At 40.5% G+C, this 24,355-nt stretch overlaps 3 protein-coding genes across 3 annotated transcripts; all 3 read left to right on the top strand.

Annotated features, from left to right (window-relative positions):
* Window positions 1-213: 213 nt before the first annotated feature.
* Window positions 214-10,758, top strand: LOC115388106 (inter-alpha-trypsin inhibitor heavy chain H3-like). The gene is made up of 18 exons (XM_030091046.1): window positions 214-285; window positions 1,101-1,261; window positions 1,335-1,439; window positions 1,764-1,926; window positions 2,011-2,121; window positions 2,942-3,070; window positions 3,926-4,042; window positions 4,130-4,298; window positions 4,381-4,491; window positions 4,585-4,766; window positions 4,840-5,019; window positions 5,096-5,217; window positions 6,344-6,594; window positions 9,446-9,553; window positions 9,645-9,813; window positions 10,100-10,248; window positions 10,463-10,547; window positions 10,644-10,758. The coding sequence occupies exons 1-18, from the start codon at window positions 214-216 to the stop codon at window positions 10,756-10,758; spliced, it is 2,499 nt and encodes an 832-aa protein (XP_029946906.1).
* A 2,721-nt stretch (window positions 10,759-13,479) lies between these two features.
* il17rc (interleukin 17 receptor C) lies at window positions 13,480-20,490 on the top strand. The gene is made up of 15 exons (XM_030090855.1): window positions 13,480-13,575; window positions 13,875-14,157; window positions 14,503-14,674; window positions 15,512-15,615; window positions 15,703-15,817; window positions 15,911-15,952; window positions 16,060-16,178; window positions 16,669-16,725; window positions 16,834-16,894; window positions 17,391-17,617; window positions 17,862-17,915; window positions 17,998-18,043; window positions 18,156-18,251; window positions 18,426-18,464; window positions 18,599-20,490. The coding sequence occupies exons 2-15, from the start codon at window positions 14,050-14,052 to the stop codon at window positions 19,297-19,299; spliced, it is 1,941 nt and encodes a 646-aa protein (XP_029946715.1). The 5' UTR covers window positions 13,480-13,575; window positions 13,875-14,049; the 3' UTR covers window positions 19,300-20,490.
* Window positions 20,241-23,229, top strand: creld1a (CRELD disulfide isomerase 1a). Its single transcript, XM_030090856.1, has 6 exons — window positions 20,241-20,323; window positions 20,666-20,862; window positions 20,960-21,043; window positions 21,147-21,242; window positions 21,330-21,470; window positions 21,577-23,229. The coding sequence occupies exons 1-6, from the start codon at window positions 20,241-20,243 to the stop codon at window positions 21,795-21,797; spliced, it is 822 nt and encodes a 273-aa protein (XP_029946716.1). The 3' UTR covers window positions 21,798-23,229.
* The last annotated feature ends 1,126 nt before the right edge of the window (window positions 23,230-24,355 follow it).

Genomic DNA, 24,355 nt, shown 5'->3' on the forward strand with positions numbered 1-24,355 from the left:
AAGTCCTACCAATGTTTACAGATTGAGCAACCTAATCTCTGATCAATTTCTGTTGTGTGTGGGAGTTTTTTTTATTGTGCAAGTGAGAGCTGTTGAGAGAGAAAGGAGAAAAAAAGAGGTTTCCCTTTAAGAGAACTAAGCACACATCCATGTTGTCCCCATTTGAGTTTAAAAGACAGTTTCAGCTGCTGGAGCTAGTCTGCTGGAGGCATGATGGAGCGAGCTGTGGTGAGAATCACCCTCATTGGGCTGATGGTGGCTTTGGCAGCCACACTACCAAACAAGGTAAGACACACCGCAGTCAGCAAGGAGGTGCATTCAGACATGAATTATGTATAGACATGCATTTTAAGATGTTGGTCTCAGTCACAGCTCTGGACTTTGTCTAAACATCAGAGACAGCAGGTTGAATGACCTTCTGACTATTTACTGTCAAGGCTGCTAAACATTGTTGACAGTTTTGATAGTTCTACTTTGACTTGTTGGTTAAAAACATTTTTGAGTTTGATTTTAGTTAATGATTCAGTATAAACAAATGAGAGTCTCCATGAAAATAAATATATAAACAAAAGTTTAGAGCTTCATGTCTGATGTCTGAAAAGGAGGACTGTTTTATGCATAAAAATCAGGTTAAAGTGTCCACGAGGGGAAGCTGAGTGCATGTATTCAGATTTTCTTTTCTTGTTGTGACTTCAGACTGCACAGACTTGACTTGGTGAAAGCAAAATTCACACCTGCAGGTATATTGTTTCAAATTAAGATAAGCCAAGCAAATGTACCAAGTGAGGTAAAGGTATGTCTGCAGGAAACAATGCAGTCTCCAAAATGTATTACATAAGAAAATGTGTGTATGTCTCTAAGCGGGAACATGATTTTGTCCATTCAGTAGCTTTATGAGACTACTCCTTTAAAAAAATAAGTACGCCGATGAAGGAAAGTCACTTTTAAGTTGAATGATTTAAAATGACGGGAGGAGTGTCAGATACACTGAAGAAATGTGATTTGCAGCGCTCATTTTTTCCACCTTTGGTCAGTAGGTCATTAATTCAATCAGTCACTTGATACATAACTTTTGTTTGCTGCCTCTTGTGTTTGTTCAGGACAACTGGAACATCTACAGCTTCCACATTAACTCCACAGTCAGTAGCCGCTATGCCACCACCGTCATCACAAGCCGTGTGGCAAACCGCATGGCCGAATCCAAGGAAGTAGAGTTCCATGTTCGGATCCCCAAGAACGCCTTCATCACTAAATTCAGAATGTGTGTGATTCAAACAAACACGTTTTTGGATCCTTACAAAAATGTGTCCAAACCTTTCATTGGTTTATCTCAGGTTTATAGATGGCCAGGTGTATGATGGGAACGTGAAGGAGAAAGAGCAGGCGCAGAGGCAGTACACCACCGCTGTGTCCCGAGGTCAAAGTGCGGGAATCGTCAGGTGAATGAACTGATCGATTTATTTTATTGCCTGCTCTGTGTAAAGCCATTTCTAAGCTGTATTTGTTCAGGAACATTGTGTGCTCGTCATAATATATGGAGAACATAATATATGGAGAACAAACAGCAGCTTTAAGCTGCTCAATACTTTCAAAACTTTCTCTGACTTGCAAGGAAGACGTATGAAGGGCTCAAGATACACATTGCTCACATTCCTTTTTGAGATTTAGACCTAATTATTATTATTTTTCTCAACTTTCCAATCTTCACATAAAGTGAAATCATTGCGCTTGAGCTCCAAACATTTTTGCTGTTTGTGCTGCAGTTCAGTGGGGAGGACTCTGGAGGAGTTCAAGACCTCTGTCACCATTTCTGCACACAACAAGGTCACTTTTGAACTCACATATGAGGAGCTGATGAAGCGCACGCTCGGGAAGTACGAGCTGCAGATCCACGCTCGACCCATGCAGCCTGTCAAAGACTTCAAGGTATCTTTTCTCTTCACTATAAGTAACCTTTACAAACACGTGCCTGGGGTAACTGCATTTAATTTTTGTGTGTTCTTTGGCCAGATTGATGTGCACATTCAGGAGAAAGCTGGAATCAGTTTCCTGGATGTAAAAGGAGGACTGAGCACTAATGCCCTGGCTAATGCCATCACTCGAACCCAAGCAGACAAGCAGGTATCTACAGCATTGATGTAATATATATTTGACTTCTGTATCAGTATGTCTGCCATTTTCAGGTGATGGGTGCAATCTGAAGATTGCACTGCACAAATAATGGATCCTTACTAGAGTTACGCCGTGTTCCCACTGGAAGCGGTGAACGCGACTGCATTTGCGCGACAAATGAAATGCTAGACGCACGAGTTGTATCGCTGCAAAAAACCCTCGCCGGTCACTGGCATCACGTCACTCGAACCCGTCACGTCCGTGATGACCTCCACGCTGATAGGCTGTCCTGGCGCGAATTCGCTTGAAAAGTTCAATTATTTCAACTTGAGTGATGAAGCAGCAAGCGAATTTTCGCTGGACACACTCGCCGCTCGGCGCTTCATCGCTTGCCGCCCGCCTCTGAAAATTGAGCGACAATCATGTAATTACATTGACTTTGTATGCAATCTCATCACGCGAAAAATTTGCGTCGCATCCAGTGGAAACATGGGTTTAGGATTAAGGTTAGGGGACATTCCATCTATAAATGCATAAGTTGGACAGAAAGTGCAAGTATAAACCTGCAGTGATAGATTGCCACCATTGCATGCCAATTTGCACTGGTGTAAAATGCACAGAATGATCCACAGATCGTTGCACAAATAACGGAGCCATTATTTGTGCAGAACAATTACTCCCAAAGGCACTATAACATACAGAGTTAAACAAAATCCACAACTTCAACAACTTTTCTTCTCTTACAGTGAATGATTGAAATAGCAAGTGACTAGGAAATGTTGCTGATTGAGTTGATTAATCAGTAAAATATAATTCCCTCTCTTTCCAGGCCTGGGTGCATTTCTATCCTACCGAGGACCAACAGAAAGCATGTGACAGCTGTGACGAGCAGGGTTTGAATGGAGATCTGGTTATTGTTTATGACGTCAACAGGAACTCCACACTGGGGGACATCATGGTAAAACTTAATTTTCCACAAAAAAAAAAAAAACAAAACAAAACAAAAAAACAAAAAAAAACTCTTAATGTTGAAAATCTGAACAGAATATGAGGATGAGCATTCTGTAGGTTAATAAGACTGAGTCTACTGATCTTTTGTCACGGTGCGAGGATGGAAGGACCCACGCACAGGCAGCCAGGCATAGTTGAGCTTGTTTATTGCAGGTACAGGAACACAGGGCAAGCTGAGCCGAGGTGCAGGCAGGGACACAGAGCACACAGACAACCCACAACGCACCGACCAAGACAAGTGAGGGTAGACACAGGCGAGGCACATTAGGGCACTAATGAGGGGTAGACCAGGCAGGAGAACATGAGGAACAGACAAGCAGTTGAGGCAAAACATGCAAAAAATGGGAAAACAGAACCAAAACCGGCCCAGAGCGCCCCCACATGGCCGGAGGGGCACAGGACGTGACATCTTTGACTGGAAGTAAAGTCAACATATAGCCTGCTCACATACAGATTTTACAGAATTTTTTCTTCAAGCTAAATGGTGACAATTCAGATGTGCTTATAGGTGAAAGAGTCATTAATCTGAATTAATGGGTCACAGTAACAGAACAACAATACAGATAACTGGGCACTATCCAATCGAGCTTTAGGGAGAACGACAAAAGTACATTAATATTTAAATCTGTGAGAAACTGGTTACATCTTCATTTAGGAATGAAGTGACTCCACCACTTTTTAAATATTTGGTGTTCATAACTACAGCTTGCATGTGAGTAACTCAATGTTACATATCTTTCATTCCCTGGTATTTTTCTATTCTTTCCTTTGATGTAGGATATTTTTTATTCTTTCCTTTAAGGTATCTAAAGGATACTTTGTTCATCACTTCGCTCCATCCAATCTTTCCCGAATACCAAAAAATGTTGTCTTCATCATTGATCGAAGTGGCTCAATGCATGGCAGGAAAATTGAACAGGTACAGTATTTGAAGAAACAAAATGATGACACCTATTTCACACAAAACATTGCATAAAAATCAAAACATGCCAACATGTTTCTCCAGACTCGAACAGCATTGATCCACATTCTGGGTGACCTGGCAGAAGACGACTACTTTGGTCTCATTACTTTCGATGATAAAATTTTTCACTGGAAACAAGAACTTGTTCAGGCAAACAGTGCAAACTTGGACAGTGCAAAGAAATTTGCACGACGAATTTCAGACAGAGGAGGTGAGTTTTCAGGAGCTGCTGTTCTTTAACATCAACATTCATGCTTTGGTGCTGAAGTCGATTTCTGTTGCATTTTTTTCAGGCACTGACATTAACAGAGCAGTGCTGGAAGGATCCAATATGTTGAATGCACATCCCAGAGAAGGCTCAGCATCTCTCCTCATACTTCTCACAGATGGAGATCCAACCTCAGGTCATACTGAAGCCCGTACAAAAAAAGTACATATTAGGAACAGTTCAGTGTTGTTCTGAGACTCAGCTGGTCTCATGTCTTGTGTTCATGCAGGAGAGACAAATATTGAAAGAATACATTCAAACGTAAGACAAGCCATTGCAGGAAAGTTCCCACTCTATTGTCTTGGCTTCGGTTTTGATGTGAATTTTGAGTTCCTGGAGAAAATGGCACTTCAGAACAATGGCGTAGCGCGCCGGATTTATGAGGAGTCTGATGCTGCCATTCAGCTGAAGGTAAGTTCCTCCTCACTATCAATGCACTTTGCAGCAAAACCATGTTGTAACTTCCATACTTTAATATCTACAGGGTTTCTATGAAGAAGTGGCCACTCCTCTTCTGACCGATGTAACCATGTCCTACAAAGGTGGAAGCAATCTAACCCAGACTGTCTTCAGCCAGTATTATAATGGCTCTGAGATCGTGGTGGCTGGTCAGATCGATGACAACAACATTGATTCCTTCATTCCTCAAGCTGTGGCCATTACGGTGAGGATGGATCCACAATGCAGCTGTATATGTCTGAAACCTCTCCTAGTATTTGAATACTGTGTCTTTATGACAGAGAACTGAAAGAAAGACCTTTTCTGAAACAAACAGCCCAGTGGAGACAAGTGAAACAGTGTCTGAGAACCAAACTCAGAGAGTCTGGGCCTACCTCACTGTCAAACAGCTTCTGCAGAAAGAGTAAGTGTGAAGTCTCTGTCTTTGGTATTCAACATGAACAATCGTATAACAATGAGCTGAAACCTTTGAATAACTAATTACTGACCTCAGTCAGCACATCTATCACAGTATGATCAGAAATATTGATTTAAGGGTCGGTCGGCGGTCTTCCATAGCTGCTAGGGGTGGGACGAGACACAAATTCCAGGAGACGAGATGTCGTGCGAGATTGAGTCCACGAGATCGAGACGAGACGAGACCGGGGGAGGGGGTGGGGGGATGGGGGCGTTGTTGCTGAGGTGTGGGGAGCGGCGCGGTACTCACATGCAGCGTCGGAGCACGGAGTGTCGGGTGGGGGCACCCCTTGTACGGCCACGGCGCCCTCCGCTGTACACTGCGCCCAAGGCGGCCGCCTATTTCGCCAATTCCCATTCCAACCGCGGTGCACAAACGACGCCATGACTGCATTTGCACTTCATGCCACTAGGTGTGCTGTTTGCATGTTCAACCTTATTTTACACAGACACCACAGAGGAAGAAGAGCGCTGCAGCCGCTGCAGACTCTCTCTGCATGTTGTTAGAAACACAGTGTGAGCCAACAAGATGTGGTAAAATGTTCATTGATGCGATGCACCGTTTTTTCAATAAAAGAACTGAACGATCGTTTCTGTACATTTTCTTTACGTCGTATCAATTAAACTGTATCACAAGTAGTTTTTGTACTCAAAAGACCAAGATTCCTTGCGGATAGAGCATGCGCAGAACAGTATTTCATGTCCTTTTCGACCGGGTTTTTAAATATGAATATGAGCATATTCAGGGTTTTGCACGTGTTTATATGACTGTGCGCCATGTAATGTATTATTCCGTCAATATTCCAGTTAATAAAGAGTTTTGGCCTTCATACAATCATGCTCAATCTCACGGCATTCAATATCGCGAGATCTCGTCCCATCACTAATAGCTGCTGAGCTCTCTTTGTCCTGATCATGACCCATAATTCAAACGAGTTACCACAACATCATGCAGAAAGCCACGTTCCTAAAAATACAATAAATACGGTACACCTGAACACATTTGTTCCTTCAAATACTTTGACTCACGAGGGTCACTAGAAACAACCGTTTACCAGCTGTTTATGATGCAGGCTGCTCATGTCTGGACCCGAGAAAGAGGAAGTGAAGAAAAATATCTTGGAGCTGTCTCTGAAGTACAGCTTTGTGACCCCGCACACATCCATGGTGGTCACCAAGCCCCCCGGAGAGACGGCCGATGTACTGGATAAACCAAAGGAGGGGAAACAAGAGTCTCGGATCTGGGGAAATCCTCTTCAAGGAGCTCTTCCTCCTCCTCCAGCTGCTGCTGCTCCTCTTCCAGGGGCTCCTGGTCCTCGTGGAAGTACTCTTTATACTCGTCTAGGTGCTCGTCCTACAGGTACTGCTGATGTTGGTAATTATTACATAATTATAATGAGCAATTGTTTTTCTAATCAGTGTGAAATGTAAGTGACCATAAAAGGATCAGTCAAAATTCTGAATTTTGGGAAATGATGTATAGACGTCTTGGTTTTGTTGATGTTTTCTCTCAGCAGCAATGAGTTGTATTCCAACTCAGGCATATTCACAGTTTGGCTTTGCAGTGACCTGTTCACATGTTTGTACATTGGAAGAATATTACAGTACTAGTCAATAATAACTTGTTAATGAATGAACTAATTAACACCTGTGTTCTTCATCGTGAGCTTGGTTTGCTTTTAAAATACATATGCTGTCAAAAACATCATGCAACAACAGATTACTAAAGAAAACCAAAAAACAAGTGCTGCATCAATTTAAGATTTTTTTTTTCTCTTAAGCACGCGGAGGAATCCCACAAGGTACGACACTAATTCCTCTGCATACATATTCACCATCACCAGAACTAATAATGCTTTTTTTATTCCTTCATTATCACAGAATATGTTAATAATTCCAATCATCCAATAAACATTAAGATAGATGTTGCTCCTTTATTCATTTATTTTATTTATTTTTTTTTTTTGTTATTTTTCTGTAAGTGATGATAATGTACAGAAATACTGCTTTGCACAACAAAGGAATTGTCACTGTTGGATGTGAATGCCCTACAAAGGATAAAAAGTGTCTTACTGAAGTTTTCCTTGAGCAACAGATTGTGTTTTCTTAATTATATACATCTTAGAGAGCAAATTTCAGTTGGAAGCTATCTGAATGCACTTACTAACAATATGTGATAGCGTTCTGTTGTCATTTTTTCCCTCAGGAGCGCGTACAATGCAGATTCAGGTACCTGCTGGTAAGTATGTTTGTACAGCATATAATGTACTATATTTGAGAGCTTTACTAGAGTGTTCTATTGTGGAGGTCGCGGAAAGAGGAGACGGTTGAGGGAGTCAGATCAAGTGTCGTTTATTATCCACACACACGAGGGACAGCTGTCATTCCAGAAACCCCGACCTGACAGATCACTACTGCCTTTTTCACCCCCACCATCAGTGCACCACACCTCCCCACATCATCAAACCCCACCCCCTCAAATGTGAGGAATCCCCCCTCCTGCTGACACCACACTATCATCAATGGTCATCATAGAGAAGGTCTTTTAGACACTCCTTCACCTGTTAATGGCAGCAAGTGAGTGAGACAACAAGGGTTGACACTAATTCCTCTGCATCCATAATAAAATCAACAAAACTAACCATTATTATTTATTAATAATCACAGAATATGCAATTGCATATTGCTTGTTTATTTATTTTTAATTCCAATATGATGTCGAGAAAAGCTACTTCACACAGCAAAGGAACAAAATCATTTTCATCGTTGGATGTAGATGTCCTACAAATGCTAAAATGTGCTTTAGCAAAAACATGTAGCATGTTGTGTTGTATTTAATAAGATACGCCTTGGTGAGCCAGCTTTAGTTTGAAACTCTCTCAAGATCATTACTGACAATATGTGATGGTGGTCTCTTGTCAGTTTCTTCCTCGGCACGGTTGGATTTTGTGGAAGACGATTATGGTACGTATGTATTTACTGTCATGTATCAATGTAAAGTTCTGTCGACAATGTTACACCAAAGGGTCATCACAGAAAGTTTCTTCTGACACTCTTTTAAACCTGTTAATGCCAGCAAATGAGTGAGGCACCCTTGAAAATATTTTTGATTGTAGCAGTTTTGTTTATCTGTCTTTGATTAAAGTTGGTGTGAAACTTAGAATGAAATGAAAAAGAAAGGTGATAAATCTATGCTGCACATATCTAAAACGTGAAACTTTAAACCTAAAGAAGACATGAGAATGTTCTCATAAACCCAAGCTTTGATTCTCAATAGACTTTATAGACATTGAAAGCAAAACATTTTGTCACTTCATGAGAAAAAAAGCTCAATTTGAAAGTTGCAACAGTGATTTTCTTATTCTGTATTTAAATAATATAAAAATATTTTTTCATGATTGCATGTTTAATAAACATCACATCTTTTAGATGAGAAACAAAGACAGTCACTAAAAGTGTGTTATCCAGGGTTTTCTTAAGTTTACTGCTTAATTTTGACTGAAAAAGAATTTATTCCTAAAATTCCAGTTGTTAATTTTCAGGGTTATTTTCATCGAATCATACAATAATACACAGTAAAGCTAACTAATCCAGTTATCCAAACACTTCTTATCTTCTTGCAATTATTCAAATCTGCATTCAACATGTCGAAGATATACTTACACTAATCATAACATGTTGAAAATAATTTGTGTAATTTTTACACGGAAAATCACATAAAAATGCCACTGACACGTAAACTCTGTTTTCCTACAGAATTTAAAACTACAAAAATGAAAAAAAGTGTTAATTAATTACTTACGATTATTTTATTTTTCTTACAAATGCCTTCGTGATTTTTCAACATGTTCTTATGTCTCACCTTCTCCTAGACGATTATCGAGTCTTCCATCAACCCTTCCTACCCACAATGATTACACGCCCATCTATGCTGCCTGCAACTATGAAGCCTGCAACTGCTGGTAAAACATTATAAATCTTATCAATAAAGCTATTGGGGTCCACATTGTTGTTCGTCTAAAAATGCGACCACGCCCTCATATTACTGCTTTTTGATGTCTTTAAGTCAAACTTTAGTGCTGATCACTCTGTTAAAGAGGAGATTTGAATGAATAGCTATCGGGAAATTGTAGTTCTTATATTCCATGTAACTCTGCCCGTCTCTGCATGTTTAGCTCCTCGTCTGCACAGATTTTTGATTACAACTGAAAATCCAGCTGCTCCTCTGTGCTTTGACGTCCCTGGAGATCCCTTCATTAAACTGCTTCACCATCCCAGTAGAGGTCAGTGACGATCTCCTTTATGCCTCCATCCTCTCGGATCTTTTATTAATCTGATGGAAGACGAGCTCTGATTCTGTCTCTCTTGCTTTAGAGTTGTTTGTAAATGGGGAGCTCGATTCAGAAACAACTGGAGTCTTCCAGAAGATTGTCATCCACTTTGAAGCTGATAAATATGTTGAGGTTGACGTCAAAGGAGTCACGATACGAGTGGGAGAGAATACAACACGACTCACTGGAGACGATGTGTTCACAAATGACAGGTGACTTTTCATTTCGACCATCAGCAGTGTGTAAAACTGAGTGTTGGACTGTCTTATCAGAGCGAGTCTGTCAGGAATAATTTGACCCTTATAGGGCCCCATACCCATATCCACTCCCTAAATCTTTGTTGTGAAGTGCCTGAAGGTGACAATTCATTGTTAGTCATGTGCATGTTGTGTTTCTGAGCTGTCCTCATTAAAATAAAAGTGTACAATTTTACATGACTGTGATCTTAAAAGCTAAGGGTGTTTGCTTTGTTAAACAACAAAACAAATGCTTTTTCAGTTTGACGGTGATCACAAGGTCTAAGGAAATAGACATTGCAGCTGGAGACGCACGAATAGTCATCATTGTCCATGAAAAGGCTGGTAGAGAGTTCCTCTGGCCCGTCATGAGACAGAAACCATCGACCACCAACATTGAGGGACTTTTAGGTGAGTGAAAAGAGATGGAAAGTGTTTTTTCTGTCTTTGTCGGCTCTGTTTTAAAAGTCATTGTATTTGCATGTGTGATTGTACATCTTGTAGCTTATATATACTGAATATGTTTTGCACCCGGCTGAGGCGCTTTCGTAAGGAGGAGACAGATACTGTGATTTGTATTTGTGTCCCTTTTTCACTGAGCTTTACTGCCTTTCTCTGTGTCCAGCTCTAAAACCAGCTGAATATCAGGATACATATGATTTTCCTATCATAACAAAGAAGATCAAAGACCAGAAGTTCCCTGTTACACGGTACTGTCAGTTCATATCAATACTTGTTCATCAGAGAGTTTTAGTGTGCTCGTGTTCCTGTTCAAATATCAATGTTCTTTTTTTTTTCTGTTGTAGTGCTGTTGGTGTTCACTACAGCGTCACCCCTCCTGAGACGTTGATATGCTGGCTGTCGCCTGCTGACTCTGCCTTGCAGAGACCTCTCAATGATTTCTTCGTTGCTCAACTCTGAATCGGAGAAATGTCACTTCAAACTTAAAATATAAACCTTTCCCAGAGCTCCAATTGTTTAATTTCAAATAAAGTAAGCATAAAAATGAGTATTCACAAATTTGTAAAAGATTAAAGGATGATAACAGACTTAACTTGTGGGAGTTTTTTTTTTCTTCACCCAACACATCAACCTAAGTACCAAACATTGTTTGCCAATAAATAGTTAGAAATATATGTTTGTTTTTTTGTTCAAATCATGCGACCTAGAAAGAAGTGCACTGAAGTACAGCTTTGTGACAAATCACACATCCAGAGTGGCTTCTCAACATCCAAAGCTGGGAGAAGACCAACGTGCTTCATAAACCGAAGGAAGGCAAAATGAAGACGGAGTGGAAGATACTCATCCCAGTTTTAACTGGAGACCTGGTCTGCATCAGTTTTGGATTCCAGTCAGTGAGCAATCTTTTTCATTCTGAAATTTAAGATGCTTTCGATCAGTTTCAACAAAAATGACACAAGAAAACAGATATTGTGTACATGCAGAACTATATTGATCATCTTCACCTTTATCAATAAAGCACACTGTAACAAAAAACGTTCCTTGTGTATGCTAATTGGGTTATTTTAAAAACTGGCAGGTTTTGGTCCATTTTCTGCCGCTTGTCCTTTTCAGGGTCGCGGGTGAATTTTGTCGCAAAAGTAACTTGAAATGCTTTTCTTCATACTGAACTTTCACCACTTCAAAACTGAACGCAAGAAGAAAAAAGGAACCGGACCTGGGGTTGGACACCAGAACTTATGGTTGTTCCTGGGTCACCCAGGGGTCACAAGTGATGCTGTCAGTATAAATACTCGCAGAGCACTGGAAACAGCTCAGCTAACAAAGAAAAGGTGTTTTGTATATTTTTAGGGACCCATTCCAGACAGTAAACAGTATATCAGAATAACAGCTTTGTTGCATCTTAATGTCAGTTCTGTACAACAACCATAACATACAACTGTAAAATATTTGAAATTTGCTTTTCAAATGTTCTTAAAATACATTTGATGTTGAATCTTTCCTAAAAAGTCGTTACTTATTTTACAGTTAGGTTGTTGGTTTGTTAATAAGGAGATACATAAAACAGAAATCTATGAGGGCAAAATTAAGCAATATTGTATTTATTTATGGATTTTAATTAAAGTGTGTGTCTGTGGTACTTCCTGGCAGAGTAATTGTGGGTTAAGTGCCTTGCTCACTGATTGGTGAATGCAGCAGTGAATTCAAACTCCTGGGTACAGGCTTTCTTGCCGTAACCTTTGGTTCAACGTTGTTCCTATACAGACATGCAAAACAGTAATGTGGGACAAACTGAGCTGATTCCAGCGATGATCCCCTTTGAGTCAGACCGTCTGCAGCAGTAAACCCTCAACAATATGCCCTTTTCTCGCCATGGCGGTAACTTATCACTCTGTTTGAATAGCAAGTTTGATTTGTACTTCTTCCAATTCATTTTCTGGCCAAGATCCAACCCAAATATGGCAACAAAAGATAACGTGGAATATCCTGAGTGAGGTTGTTTAGTTTAAAAAATTTTATAAATAAAAGGATGATTTTTCAGGAAATCAGTGGCCGTTAGACTGAAACATCTACAGGTTGCTGCAGGAAAGATATTCATGATACTATGATACTCATGGTTCGTTAAAAGATGGTAGAGAATTCCTTTGGCCAAATGTAGGCCACGAGGCTTAAACGTGAAAGCATTTTCAGGTGAGTGAAAAGAGACTAAAGGGGACTTAAGGTGTGTTTTTCTGCTCTGCTTTTGAAAGTAATTGCATTTGGGTGTGTGGCTGCATGTCAAGAGAATAAGTCAGTGTTTGCACTCAGCTTAGATGTTTTCTTTAGAAGTGATTCCTCAGAAGAGACACAGATTTAGTTTTATGTGTATCTTTTCCACTGTTCATAGTTGTTTTGCTCTGTCCAGCGGTTTATGAGGAGTACAACGTGCTCCTATTAAAAAAAAAAAAAACAACTCAGGATCAAAGACCAGAAGATTGATGATACATTTTGCAATAATGTTTTTATCATTTGTTCCCAACAGCGATATGGTTACTACTTGTACTGCAACACACCTGCATAATTGCTCTTTTGGCCACAGCTATTGACTACGATGTGACCTCTGCAGTAAGAATTGCCTGAAAGCTGCATTCGATTCATTCGATTAGAGGAGTGAAATTTCTGGGTGTGAAATAAAGAAGGGAGCAGGCATCGCATACGTTCAGTCCTCCTTTAGTGGCCAAACCAGTCGAGCGGCTGCGTGAGGCCTCGTGCTGCTTCTCGGGTAACTCTTGCTCAATGACTCAAGATTATAAGCGTGGGCCAAAGGTATGTGTACCTTCATGCACGCAGCCAACACATTTGCTTTCGTTTTGACCTGCATGAAGTTTCAGTCCCGACAGCGAGAGAAAATCACCAATTGTTGCCAGGACCAGCTAGTCTGTGTTATAAAAAAAAACAAAACAAAAAACAATAAAATATATAGGCAGTTTTCAGAGTGAAACTGTTTAAAATGTTGAACTTTGTCCAGTTTCTGAGGTTGGTTACACTTTAATGACAATTAGAGAGAGAGAGAGAGAGAGAGAGAGAGAGAGAGAGAGAGAGAGAGAGAGAGAGAGAGAGAGAGAGAGAGAGAGAGAGGGAGAGAGAGCTAGGAAGGAAGGGGAAGGTGAGAAAGAGGGAGGGACGTTCTGAATCAGATCATTTTCGAGTGTGGTGCAACCTTGACTCAGATACCTGGCAACAACTAAAACAGCTCAGACGTGGAAGCCGGGTGGAACAAGCCTGAACATTAACACAGTAAGTACCTGAAATCTTTCTACAATCACTATTTTAACACCATTTTGGGTATTTGAGTAAGTTAGTTACTTGTTAATCATATCAGAACACCCCATGTGTGTGTGTGTGTGTGTGTGTGTGTGTGTGTGTGTGTGTGTGTGTGTGTGTGTGTGTGTGTCTGTGTTTGTGTGCGCACATGTGCAGTCCCGATCCCAATTATGACTTTTCTACCACTTGAAGAGTGTTTCTACATTTGTTAAATTTGATAGTTTGTTAAATAAGTTCCAAAAAAATAAGCTGTGTGTGTTTCTCTCTGTCAGATAACAAACAAAAGTGAAATTCAAGCCAAACGCACACACAGCTGTGGCAGGACAACTTGTTTGCGGACAGTGACTTCTATGCCAGCGCACAGTTTCTCCACCCTGAATGATGACAAGGAGGACGAAGATGGTGGACCTGCCTAACAGAGTCACTCCCACAGCGTCCTGAAGCAGGATGTGTTCTCCTGGAAGATCCATCTGCTGCGTTTTACTGACTCTCTTCATATCAGCTGCTGGACTGGAGATTTTTGGATATGACAGCCTCAAAGTTGTTTGCCCTCAGGTAATTTGTGGTACATAGACGGGCTGCACTGAAGTAGTTAGTTCCTGTACTGCAGAAAGATAAAGTAAATTAGCTGTATTCCTCACAGACAGATTCCACCTTTTTAATTTCCTTTTCACAACTGAAGCCTGCCTGACACTTTACAATTTCCCTTTTGACTGATAAGGCATTTCATTCTCAAACACAGAATAAAGGACCGACCCTCGCTATCGCTCGGAGACAAGATTGTCACAACATGAGATTGTTTCATGTGCATACAATCCTCAGAACAGCAAATATTTACTGGCCAGGCTCAGTCAGCAAAGTGATGACTTGTCTTCTCTCTTCAATTCTGGGTCTATTCAGGGTCTCTCTGAGTGCACCATGAAAGATGAGACGTCTCTTCTCCCAATGAGCTCAGTGGATGTTCACAGCTTGGAGCCACATTTCAAGCTCTGCTGTTTGGATGGAGGACTGTGTTCACTGTGTCTGGTTGTAGACATCCAGCTCATCATTCAGCCGGACGGGGACACTGAGGGTGAGAGCCACTTGCCATCTGATGTACTAGTTCTGAAACAAAAGGTATTCTGAATCCACTGATCAGCCTTTAAATCCCTTCTCCTAAATAGTGAAGGGCCCAGCAGTCTAAACTGCCTTAAGATAAACTCTCACTACAATAACTTCACCTTCAGTTTACTTTTTCATGCACCAAAGGTAAACATTAAGCTGTAGTTACAAGCAGAGGCTGTTTTGGAAGCCAACCAAGTACTGACAGTAAAAGTATGTGAGCTATTCCAGGGAAGGGTGAGTAAGCTTGTTGTATTTAAAAAAAAAAAAAAAAAAAAAAATGGTGAAAAAATGGGAGTTTCCTATAGATCAGCAGTGGCAGGAGGGAACTGTCAGCCCGCTGTGGCAAGAAACTAGAATAGTTTTCTCTACAGGGTCGTAGGTTTCACTCTGTGATCGTGTGAGGAGCCTGAAAATCTGAGAGAAAATCAATGTAGAGCTGCTACAGCTCTACATTTAAAGGAGACAGTTGAAGTGGTTCAGCCATCCGGATGTCGCTGTTAGAGGTGTACGGAGCATCCCACTGGAGGGACTAAATCTCTTGGTCGTTCTGGGAGAAAGATCTTCATCACCATCGATAAAACCATGTATTAGATGTCAATGGAAAACTTGCACATATATAAGATTGTTTCATATTTAGACCAGAGAAATAATTCTTAAAAATAATCAAGTATTTCCTGATTTAAACTAATAAAACTGCTTCAGTTGAAACTGAGGTTTAGCAGGCCTCCAAATTCACGTGCATTCATGTTACTCATCAGTCAATCCATTCTCAGCTGCACTCTTCTTGTCCTCCCTCTTCCTACAGAGTGTGTGACAGTGTGTTACTATACACCCGCTACCGTGTCCATATGCAAGAAGGTGGAGTTTACAGTTGATCATGCAGCTCTTTCTCACCAAAACCAGGTCAAGGTACTAAAGACTACACACACTCTGCTGTCACTGATACACCACTCACTTCCAGGCGCCTGCTTTTATGAATATGTCTGCCGCTTCTAGATAACCGTGGTTATTACTGAAGCAGACGGCTTCCCATTCAGCAGTATAGTGCATGTCTGTCCTGCTCAACAAGCAAGTCGGTCTCAAAAGGTTGAAGCTCCATCTCTAGATGAAGGTGATAACATTTGATATATTTCCAGTAAAAACATGCAAATATGTTTCTTACTGCACAGTATCAGTGACACATGACCTGTTTGTTTGTTCTCAGTCTGCTCCATGGACCTGTCGCAGCGTGTTCCACAATGCCAAGGTAAAGAAAAAAAAAAAAGGACATGTATGCTCATATCCATACGTTGCAACATGTCTAATGTCAAGCGTTCAAACAAACATTATTGTATTTTATTGTCTTCTTCTTAGTGCCAACAGTCAGCAGTGTAATAAACCAAGAGATGAATCGGGTGGAGCTGCACTTTGAGAACAGAAACGATACTCTCCCTTCGATGTGTGTGCAGTACGAGGAGAATGGGAACTGTCAGGTCAGTGTTATGTCACAGTTGATTGTGTGTTTTTTTTGTTTTTTTTTTTGTTAGATTTTAAAAATAATCCCCAAAATCTGATCTTGCAAATATATATCAATCCATGGAGCTCGTATTCCCACAGTATCCAAACCAGGGTCACGGGCAGCAGAGGCAGGACAGGTTAGATCAAAGCCAATGGCAGCTGCCTACGGGCGGAAGCAGGGAGCAGTATGGACAGTCCAGCACAGAGACACTGAAGAACATGCAAACTCCACACAGAGAGGTCCTGGCCCACATTCTGACCTTGGCCTTTTTGCAGGGCCTGAAATTGTTTGGCAAGCTGTTAGAAGGAAAGCACTGGAAAAAAATTTGTTCTGAAATGTAACAGAATAAAAATAGAAAATAGGTGAAAGAAAGAAAATGCAGCCACAATCCTAGAGTCAATACAGTCTGTCTGTTTCTGCTGAGTATCTCTCAATGTCATTAAAGTCATGATCTTACTTTACAGAGTTGGACCAACGAGACCATCCCGCTGTATTCTGTGACCCCGTGTATGTGTCTGCAGGTGCTGTTCTCGCCCACACATCTTCTTGCATACTTCCATCTTTTTTTCTCTTTTTAAAACTGTTTGTGAGTTATCCGCTAATTATGTTTGTGTTTTTATGTCTTGTAGCTCTGGGACAGTGACGATGATTGGGGGAGACGTTTAAAACTCTGTCCGTTCAACCAAACAGGTGAAAATCTATTTCAAAAATTGACATCTATTTTCTTCCATCCCCTTTCTACACCTTTCTGACTGAGTGTCATGAACATCGCAACACCCCAAAACTGCTTCTTGAAAAACACAGATACAGATGTGACGATGAAGGCCTCTACTGGGATGATGGACAGTCAACATCTAATCAATTAGTTTTCAAAATATACAAAAGAGAAAAAGACAGAATTCGAGTGAACTCTGGCTTCATGGGGTTAAATGTATGTAAACGTTTGTCAATATTATTCACATCATTTGCAACTAATGACAAGAGGTTCCCTAATGTTATCTAATATCATACTATGCTGAGAGCTGCCTGCCAAGAAGGCCTCAGTTTGTTTTCATTTTGTTGCCTCCAGGGTTAGCTCCATTCACATCCTCTAGTTTTTTTTTTTTTTTTATGCTACAAAATAAAAGATAAAAGGGAGATAAATGTTTTTGATGCTAAAACACTGTGATTTATTTGTGTGTTTTAGATATCTCTGACATCCTACAAAAGAATATACTGGACAATGTGTCGGTGACTGTCCGCCAAAGTAAAATGAACAACAACGGCACCATGCTGTCGTGGAACGTGTCTGCTCCTTGCAGGCTGGAGGGTGAAGTGTGGCCCTGTGGAGCAGCGAGAAGCTGCTCCAAGGCAAACGCCTTCAGACGACTGCTGGTGGAGGGTGCATGGAAACAAAACACCAAAGGACACTGGGTAAGAATGCTCTGGATTTTGACCTCTTAATTCGCCATCTGTTGCTGGACATTGAGTGACATCTCTGAGTATTTGACTGCATAATTTTAACAAATTGCAAACTGCACAGTTTTTATATCCTTTCGCCCTGTTGTTCTGAGATATGTCTTATAAAAAGATTATAAAAAGGATAGAGTATATTACATTTTCAGGAGTCTTTACAATATGTTAAATATGACTCACAATTAGCATTTCTTTTTTTTAGGTGAAATCAGGGACATTTGAAAACACAGACCCAAAGCTCTCGTCTTGTGTGATGGTAAAGTTATCCTCTATTATCTTTTACACCTTATACATACATGACAAACCAGTTTAGTTGAAAAGTGTATTTCTTTGTACAGCTAAAAATAAAGGATGCTGTGCTTGGACCTTACTGCACTCATAAAAGTAAGTCTGGCCCAGTTCACATAAACACAGACACCCCGATTGTGACGTCTTCCTGAAATACATTGCAACACTTCTAACTTGAACTTTCTGTGTTGTCTGTGTTGATCTGCAGTCGGCAGGAGTCACTGGAGTCTCCTCGGTATTGGACTCATGCTGCTGCTTTGCTTGACTGTGATAATGTTTTATTTCTTCCACAACTTTGTCAAGAGTAAGTACTTTATTATTATTAATTTTTTTTTTTTTTTTGCATTTCTTGGGAATAGCTATGTTTTTGATGGTGTGACTGCATAAGAAAATCCGCCTCTGGTGATTTTAAAGTGTGTCCGACACAGAATAACACATTTTGGGTGGACACTGAGTGGACATTTTCTTGATTTTGCAGAGTGGGTGTGGAGCTGGCGCCATGGTGGATTTGTGAAGAGTGAGTTAATTTATACTGTTAAAAAGTAATAATAATAATAATAATAATAATAATAATAATAATAAAAATAATAAAAATAATAATAATAACAATGCACAGTTCTGACCTTATTGTGTGTTTTTCTTGATTTAAAGTTGTTAGGAATGGTCACGTTGTGCTGCTGAGCCCTCCGGACGTGGATGACGACGTTTCAGACTCAGTGTGTCAGCTGGGATCCCTCCTCAGCAGTCAGGGCTTCAGCGTGTCCGTTGATCAGTGGAGCAGGAAGGAGCAGTGCACTCTGGGACCTCTGCCATGGCTGCACTCGCAGCTGCTGAAGCTTGACAGCCAGGGCGGCCGGATTCTGCTCGTTTTAACCCAAAAAGCTGTGGAGAGAACAGCGGAGTGGACTCACTGGACTAATGACGTTAAGATGAACGGGAAAGACAAGGAGCTCCCGCTGCTGTGGTCTCCCTACGCCGACACGTTCACGGCCTCCCTGTTCATCATTCAAGCGGACAAGCAGCTGGGCAGAGCCGGGGAACGCTTCCTTCTCGTGAAATTCGACTCACATCCTGCACAGTCTCACAGCAGAGACAGACGTCTACCAGAACCTCTTCAGGGGCTGCCTCTGTTCCAGCTCCCCTCTCAGACCCAATCCCTTCTAACAGAGCTGACTGTTGTGGAGGCAGAAAGGGGATCAGATAAAAGGAGACAGACGATCCCAACGAGGGGCACCACAGATGGACCGAGGGCAAAAACTACAAAGGGACTAAACCAGCAGAGGGCATCGTCATGCAAATATCTTGGAGTTGGGAATAACCACGAGCCAAACCCTTTAAAAAATTACCCTTAAATATCATAATGAGTCATGCTGCTGTTCTGTGCATTTAAATATTATAAAGCAAGCCGTGAAACTGAAACACTACCTCTGTAATTGAAAGCAACAGAATTCATGTAGAGTCCAAAATAAAACATTTTCCTAATGTAAATTGTGTAAAAAGAATTAAATTAATCTCTGTTGCTTTTGATTTACTCCTCTGAGTGCCGATACTTTCACACATAGTCCATGCAATATTCCAGTAGTTAAAATTTTAACCTCTAAAATAACAATTTTTCATTGATAGCTCCAGAAGGGGGGCATCACCATGTGAACTGATCATTTAAATTAAATCAGCATGTTGAGTGGATGGTGAATTAAATAAATAGATACACAGCTAATTAATGATTAGTACTCAACTTAATTATTAAAATCCATCTGTGAGGTGACAGGGGTTTGTGCTGGAAAACACTTCAAACGTGAGTGCAGTCCCTTGAAGTCTAAGTTTCAGATAAGCCCTGAGAGTGACATGAAATAAAACAGTGGACATGTTTTCTGAGATAAAGGAAAAAAGATTCACTCAACAAATGTCCAACAATCAAAGTTAATTACCTGTAATGAAGTATGTCACTGATAGCACAAAAACAGTTCACACAATACTCCAAAAAAATGTTTAAATATTAAGAGGTTCAACATTCAGATCTGTTGAATGCTTACCTTAATATTCTACAGGCTAATTATATCGCAGGACAGCACAGTCCGTCTATAAATAAATGAAGCCTCGTGTTCTTTCTCCACTTGAAGGATCCCGTGTTGTGATTGGTCGTTTGTCCGCGGTCAGCCTCATTCTGATTGGTTCACTCGCGTGTCTGGTTAAGCGCACAGTGTGACGCTCGATACATACATCAGTACAGTTCACAGGGGCGGCGCTTGGAGATTAAGGCCTCTCCGCTCTCCCGGGATGATCCGGTTCTTATATGCAAGGAAAACTTAAAGTTGTGCGTCGGTGTGTCGCTCGGCTGGAATCACTGAAGACGACTCAGTTTGAACTCCCGCGGAGGTAATAAACACTCTCAGTTATTTTTCTGATGATATCGTGTATTTTTCTAAAGCATTTCATGTAATATGACTGTGTGTGAGGTTTATTCTGAGATCATTTTTTCAGGGTGAAAATGTGACAACCATAAAGTGCATTAAACCTTTAAAAAAAAAAAAAAAAAAAAAAAATCTAAATAAACTCAAAATAAAACCAGTCCGTCTTTTAAGTATCACATAGTAGTGGGGAAAAACCGAATACAGCTACTTTGTAATTAAAGTACAACCTGCTATTATCATTATTATTATTACTAGTATTGCCATTCAAATTTGTAGAGTAACATTTGAATATATTTCACTGGAGGAGACAGAGACAGGCTCTACCTGGTGAACAGATGGAGGTGAGGCTTCACAGAAACCTGCTGCAGGCTGCGTGGCTGTGGGCTCTGCTGGCGGCTCACGTGCACAGCTGTCCAGATGCCTGCAGTAAGTGTTCTGGCCCAGAAAACGACCAGTGTGAGGAGTGCAGAGCTGGGTGGACGCTCCACAACAAATCCTGTGTAGGTACTGTTAACACATCTGTCCATGAATGAGGAAAGAATCATAATGTATTTCATATAAAACATGAATTTTTATTTATTTTTTTTTTTGTTTGTTGCAGATATTGATGAGTGTGACACAGAACTGGCTCACTGTTTACCAAACGCTTACTGCTTGAACACAGAGGGATCCTTCAAGTGCAGAGGTCAGTGATGTAGAATTACTGTAAAAGGCACAATATGAGATTTAAGAATTGCGAATAAAATGTTATTTACATTTAAAAAGTCAAGTGTTCACTCTGTTCTCAGATTGTGATGCAGCCTGCGTGGGCTGCATGGGTAGTGGACCAGCTCGCTGCAGGAAATGTGCCACCGGGTACAGACTGATGGGGCCCAAATGTTTGGGTAATTACAACTCAGGGAAGAAAAATAAAACACTTCAGTTGTATGTGCAGCAGCTGAAATTTGACGGGATGCCTTTGTTTTGCTCAGACATCGATGAATGCAGCGATCGCGTGCTTGCCTGTCACGGTCTCGATGAGATCTGCGTCAACACAGAAGGCTCCTTTCGATGTGACTGTGCGGACGGATTCATCCGCAAGTCAGACGTCTGCGTGAGGAAGCAGCTGCCGAGTGAGTTATCATCCAAACTGACTTACAACTGCATACACGAGCAAAGTTAATGTCATACAAAAGTAAAATGCTCTGCTTGTCTCCTCTCATGTCCCGCCTGCTGCAGATGCTCAGGAGAAGGGCCTTTTCGAGGACATCCAGGATGAGGAGGTGGAGGTTCTGCAGCAGATGTTTTTCGGGGTGATCCTCTGTGCTCTGGCCACTCTCGCAGCCAAAGGAGACATGGTCTATACGTCCATATTCATGGGAGGCGTGGCAGCCATGGCGGGTTACTGGCTGTCTGACCGAGGAGATCGGCTGATCAGCAGCTTCCTGAAGGGACGTTAATTTTCCAAAATGGACATTCCGTATCGAAGGTGTGCAAGTCCACGTCTCTGCTCAGCAAAGCTTTAAACAACTTCATTTGTCTCATTTTTTGTCATAGTAAAGCAATTTCAGGTGTTTCAGCTATTTATTATGGAAAATGTAACTATTGTGACAACTTTAACCATTTTACTGCTTGACTTGTTTTTCGTCATTTAGTAGTATCAGCTGGTTTGCCTGGTCTAGGTATTTCGGCTATTTAGCGCTTACACAATGACTTCCTCCTGTTTTTTTTTCCTCATGTTTTTTATTGGCAGGCCAGAACGCAATGCATATTTGAGATAAGGAATAACTGAGCCACTCCTTTTTTAAGAGTCACGTTTGTCATCTCAAAGTCCATTATAAGATATAAAAGCAGCATAAATGTTGATAAAAATGTTTATTTACTCTGAACTTTGAGGAAACTGCAGGAAGCCACCTAAAAGGGGATAAAGAGCTGCAGGTTGCAGACCCTCGGTTAACACTACAATATCAGTATCTGAGCTACTAGTGTGGTGAACTTGACATGGTAAACAGGTTTAACTTCAGCACCCAGTCTGGATCACGACGCCCAAGAACAAGAGCCAAGAAAAAACCAGGTCTGACTGGCAATAGTGACTCAACATCTGAGGCATGAATTATATTTCACATTGCGCACATTTAATGCTGATCGTGTACTGAATCAGAAATGCATCATGTAACATGTTAAGCTGCGTGCAACTCAGAATCATTGTGGTTGTTTTCTCATTTAGTTCGAGAACAAAAACTTTTCCATGTTGTGTCACCGAAATGTAAATGAAGCCCAGAAAGATGCTGAAATATCTTTATTAGGCTGAGTGATCTATGATGACGCTGCTGCAAAATCCACGAGGTGCAGACACTGAGTGGTGAAATTTAAAATTTGATTATTGTAGTTTTTGACAGTAGTGACTGGAGAACGAAGCTATAAATTTTAAATGTATTCCTCATTTAAAATGTTTTGAAATAAACCACTTTTTTCAAAGTTTGGCAAAATAACACTCAAGCAAAAAGGCTTTAATGATTGTTTTTCTTTTAAAAATTCTAGATGTCACAGGCTTTATGCAAAACATGTAACTGAAAATTGCATTTAAGAACACAAATAAATTATGGGTGCAAACATAAAAAACTAATTTTTGAATAGTTCAACAACTAGTGTTTATTTATTTATTCATGGCTCATTAGTGCATTGTTTGTTTCCCTCCAGCTCTCCCATCTCTGCACTCTAAAGATGGTAAAATCCTAAAAATAGGATCATTTTGCATTAAACACATTATATAACATTATGGTCTGTTTAATTGAGGCTATTACCCCATTTTGTCGTCAAAAAAACTCCACTGCTTGTGAGCACTGGACTAGGAAAAAAAGAATTCAGTTATTTAAAAAAAAACTGACTTTGGAACAGTCGGAATCTTGTGTACCTGAGATTCGCTTTAATAAAATGTGTTTGTGTGTAATGTCTTTGTATTCACAGTCATTACATTCAGTGTTTTTCACCAGGCTAAACCGAACTCACTGTCTTCACACTGAAGCTGTCATTTTGAAGATATACATGCAGAAAATGTCACACCCTCTATTTCTACACGTCTACCACGTATTTATAACTCCTCTGTTAATGTTTGAAGACGTTGTTCAACGGCAAACAGTTTAATCTCGAGCAGGAAATCACAAACAAAGACAGAAAGAAAGTCACCTTTATTTCATGGATATAAACAAGCTGGCCAACACTCAATAGTAATATTCTGATACAGCACATACAATAGCAAACTGGGGCACTGAGGACAGCCTCCTATCGTTTGAAAACCCGAAAAGAAAAAAAAAAAAAGAAAAAAGAAAAAAACATTACAGAGTATCCATGCTTCATTTGAAACATTCTCAGTCTCACTTTTTTCTCTTGGGACTTTACTTTCTCTGATAAAGTTATCTTTTTAAATAGATTTTTCTCTTGTGCATTCATAATAACACAGACACACACGCACGCACACACACATACATTCAGAAAACAAAAAAAATTGCAGTTATGCGCACACACACACGCACGCACACACACACACACATCTTCCTTTTATGAATACATTTACGCCAGCAACCCCAAAAAACATGCTGCACTCTCACAAAACTGCACAGGCTGTCTACTAAGGGGACACAGTAAGTGAGACACACATCACTCTCAAACACAACATCACACCGTCACAATGCACGATGCAGATGCAATTAATGTATGAGGAATGATGCATCATGGGAGAGTAACTCACGTTCACACAAATAATCATTCAGCATGCTGGACACACATTTAAATTTGTTCCTAGGTCTTTACTGTACAGCTCAGAACATTTACTTATACAAATAGTACAGTCTCAAACTGGCATTTTCAATAAGCTGAAACCATAGAAAAAATAAAGCTCAAACTTAAATACAAAAATGAATGATAAAAAAGTAAACTCAATATTTGTTCTGTCAAACAAAAATGTTTCTGGCATTGGTCACAGTGATTTGTTTAATCCCAAGTTTTCAGCGACGTACAG

The sequence above is a fragment of the Salarias fasciatus genome, chromosome 5 (assembly GCF_902148845.1).
Source record: "Salarias fasciatus chromosome 5, fSalaFa1.1, whole genome shotgun sequence".
Classification (NCBI taxonomy): domain Eukaryota; kingdom Metazoa; phylum Chordata; class Actinopteri; order Blenniiformes; family Blenniidae; genus Salarias; species Salarias fasciatus.

Excerpts from the sequence above, each read along its gene's own strand:
- il17rc (XM_030090855.1), top strand. The coding sequence starts at position 14,050 with ATGTGTTCTCCTGGAAGATCCATCTGCTGCGTTTTACTGACTCTCTTC. Across the intron at positions 14,158-14,502 it reads TCAAAGTTGTTTGCCCTCAG|GGTCTCTCTGAGTGCACCAT; the intron begins GTAATTTGTGGT and ends GGGTCTATTCAG. Across the intron at positions 18,465-18,598 it reads CCATGGTGGATTTGTGAAGA|TTGTTAGGAATGGTCACGTT; the intron begins GTGAGTTAATTT and ends CTTGATTTAAAG.
- creld1a (XM_030090856.1), top strand. The coding sequence starts at position 20,241 with ATGCAAGGAAAACTTAAAGTTGTGCGTCGGTGTGTCGCTCGGCTGGAA. Across the intron at positions 21,044-21,146 it reads GGGATCCTTCAAGTGCAGAG|ATTGTGATGCAGCCTGCGTG; the intron begins GTCAGTGATGTA and ends CTCTGTTCTCAG. Across the intron at positions 21,471-21,576 it reads CGTGAGGAAGCAGCTGCCGA|ATGCTCAGGAGAAGGGCCTT; the intron begins GTGAGTTATCAT and ends CGCCTGCTGCAG.
- LOC115388106 (XM_030091046.1), top strand. The coding sequence starts at position 214 with ATGGAGCGAGCTGTGGTGAGAATCACCCTCATTGGGCTGATGGTGGCT. Across the intron at positions 1,440-1,763 it reads CAAAGTGCGGGAATCGTCAG|TTCAGTGGGGAGGACTCTGG; the intron begins GTGAATGAACTG and ends TTTGTGCTGCAG. Across the intron at positions 2,122-2,941 it reads GAACCCAAGCAGACAAGCAG|GCCTGGGTGCATTTCTATCC; the intron begins GTATCTACAGCA and ends CTCTCTTTCCAG.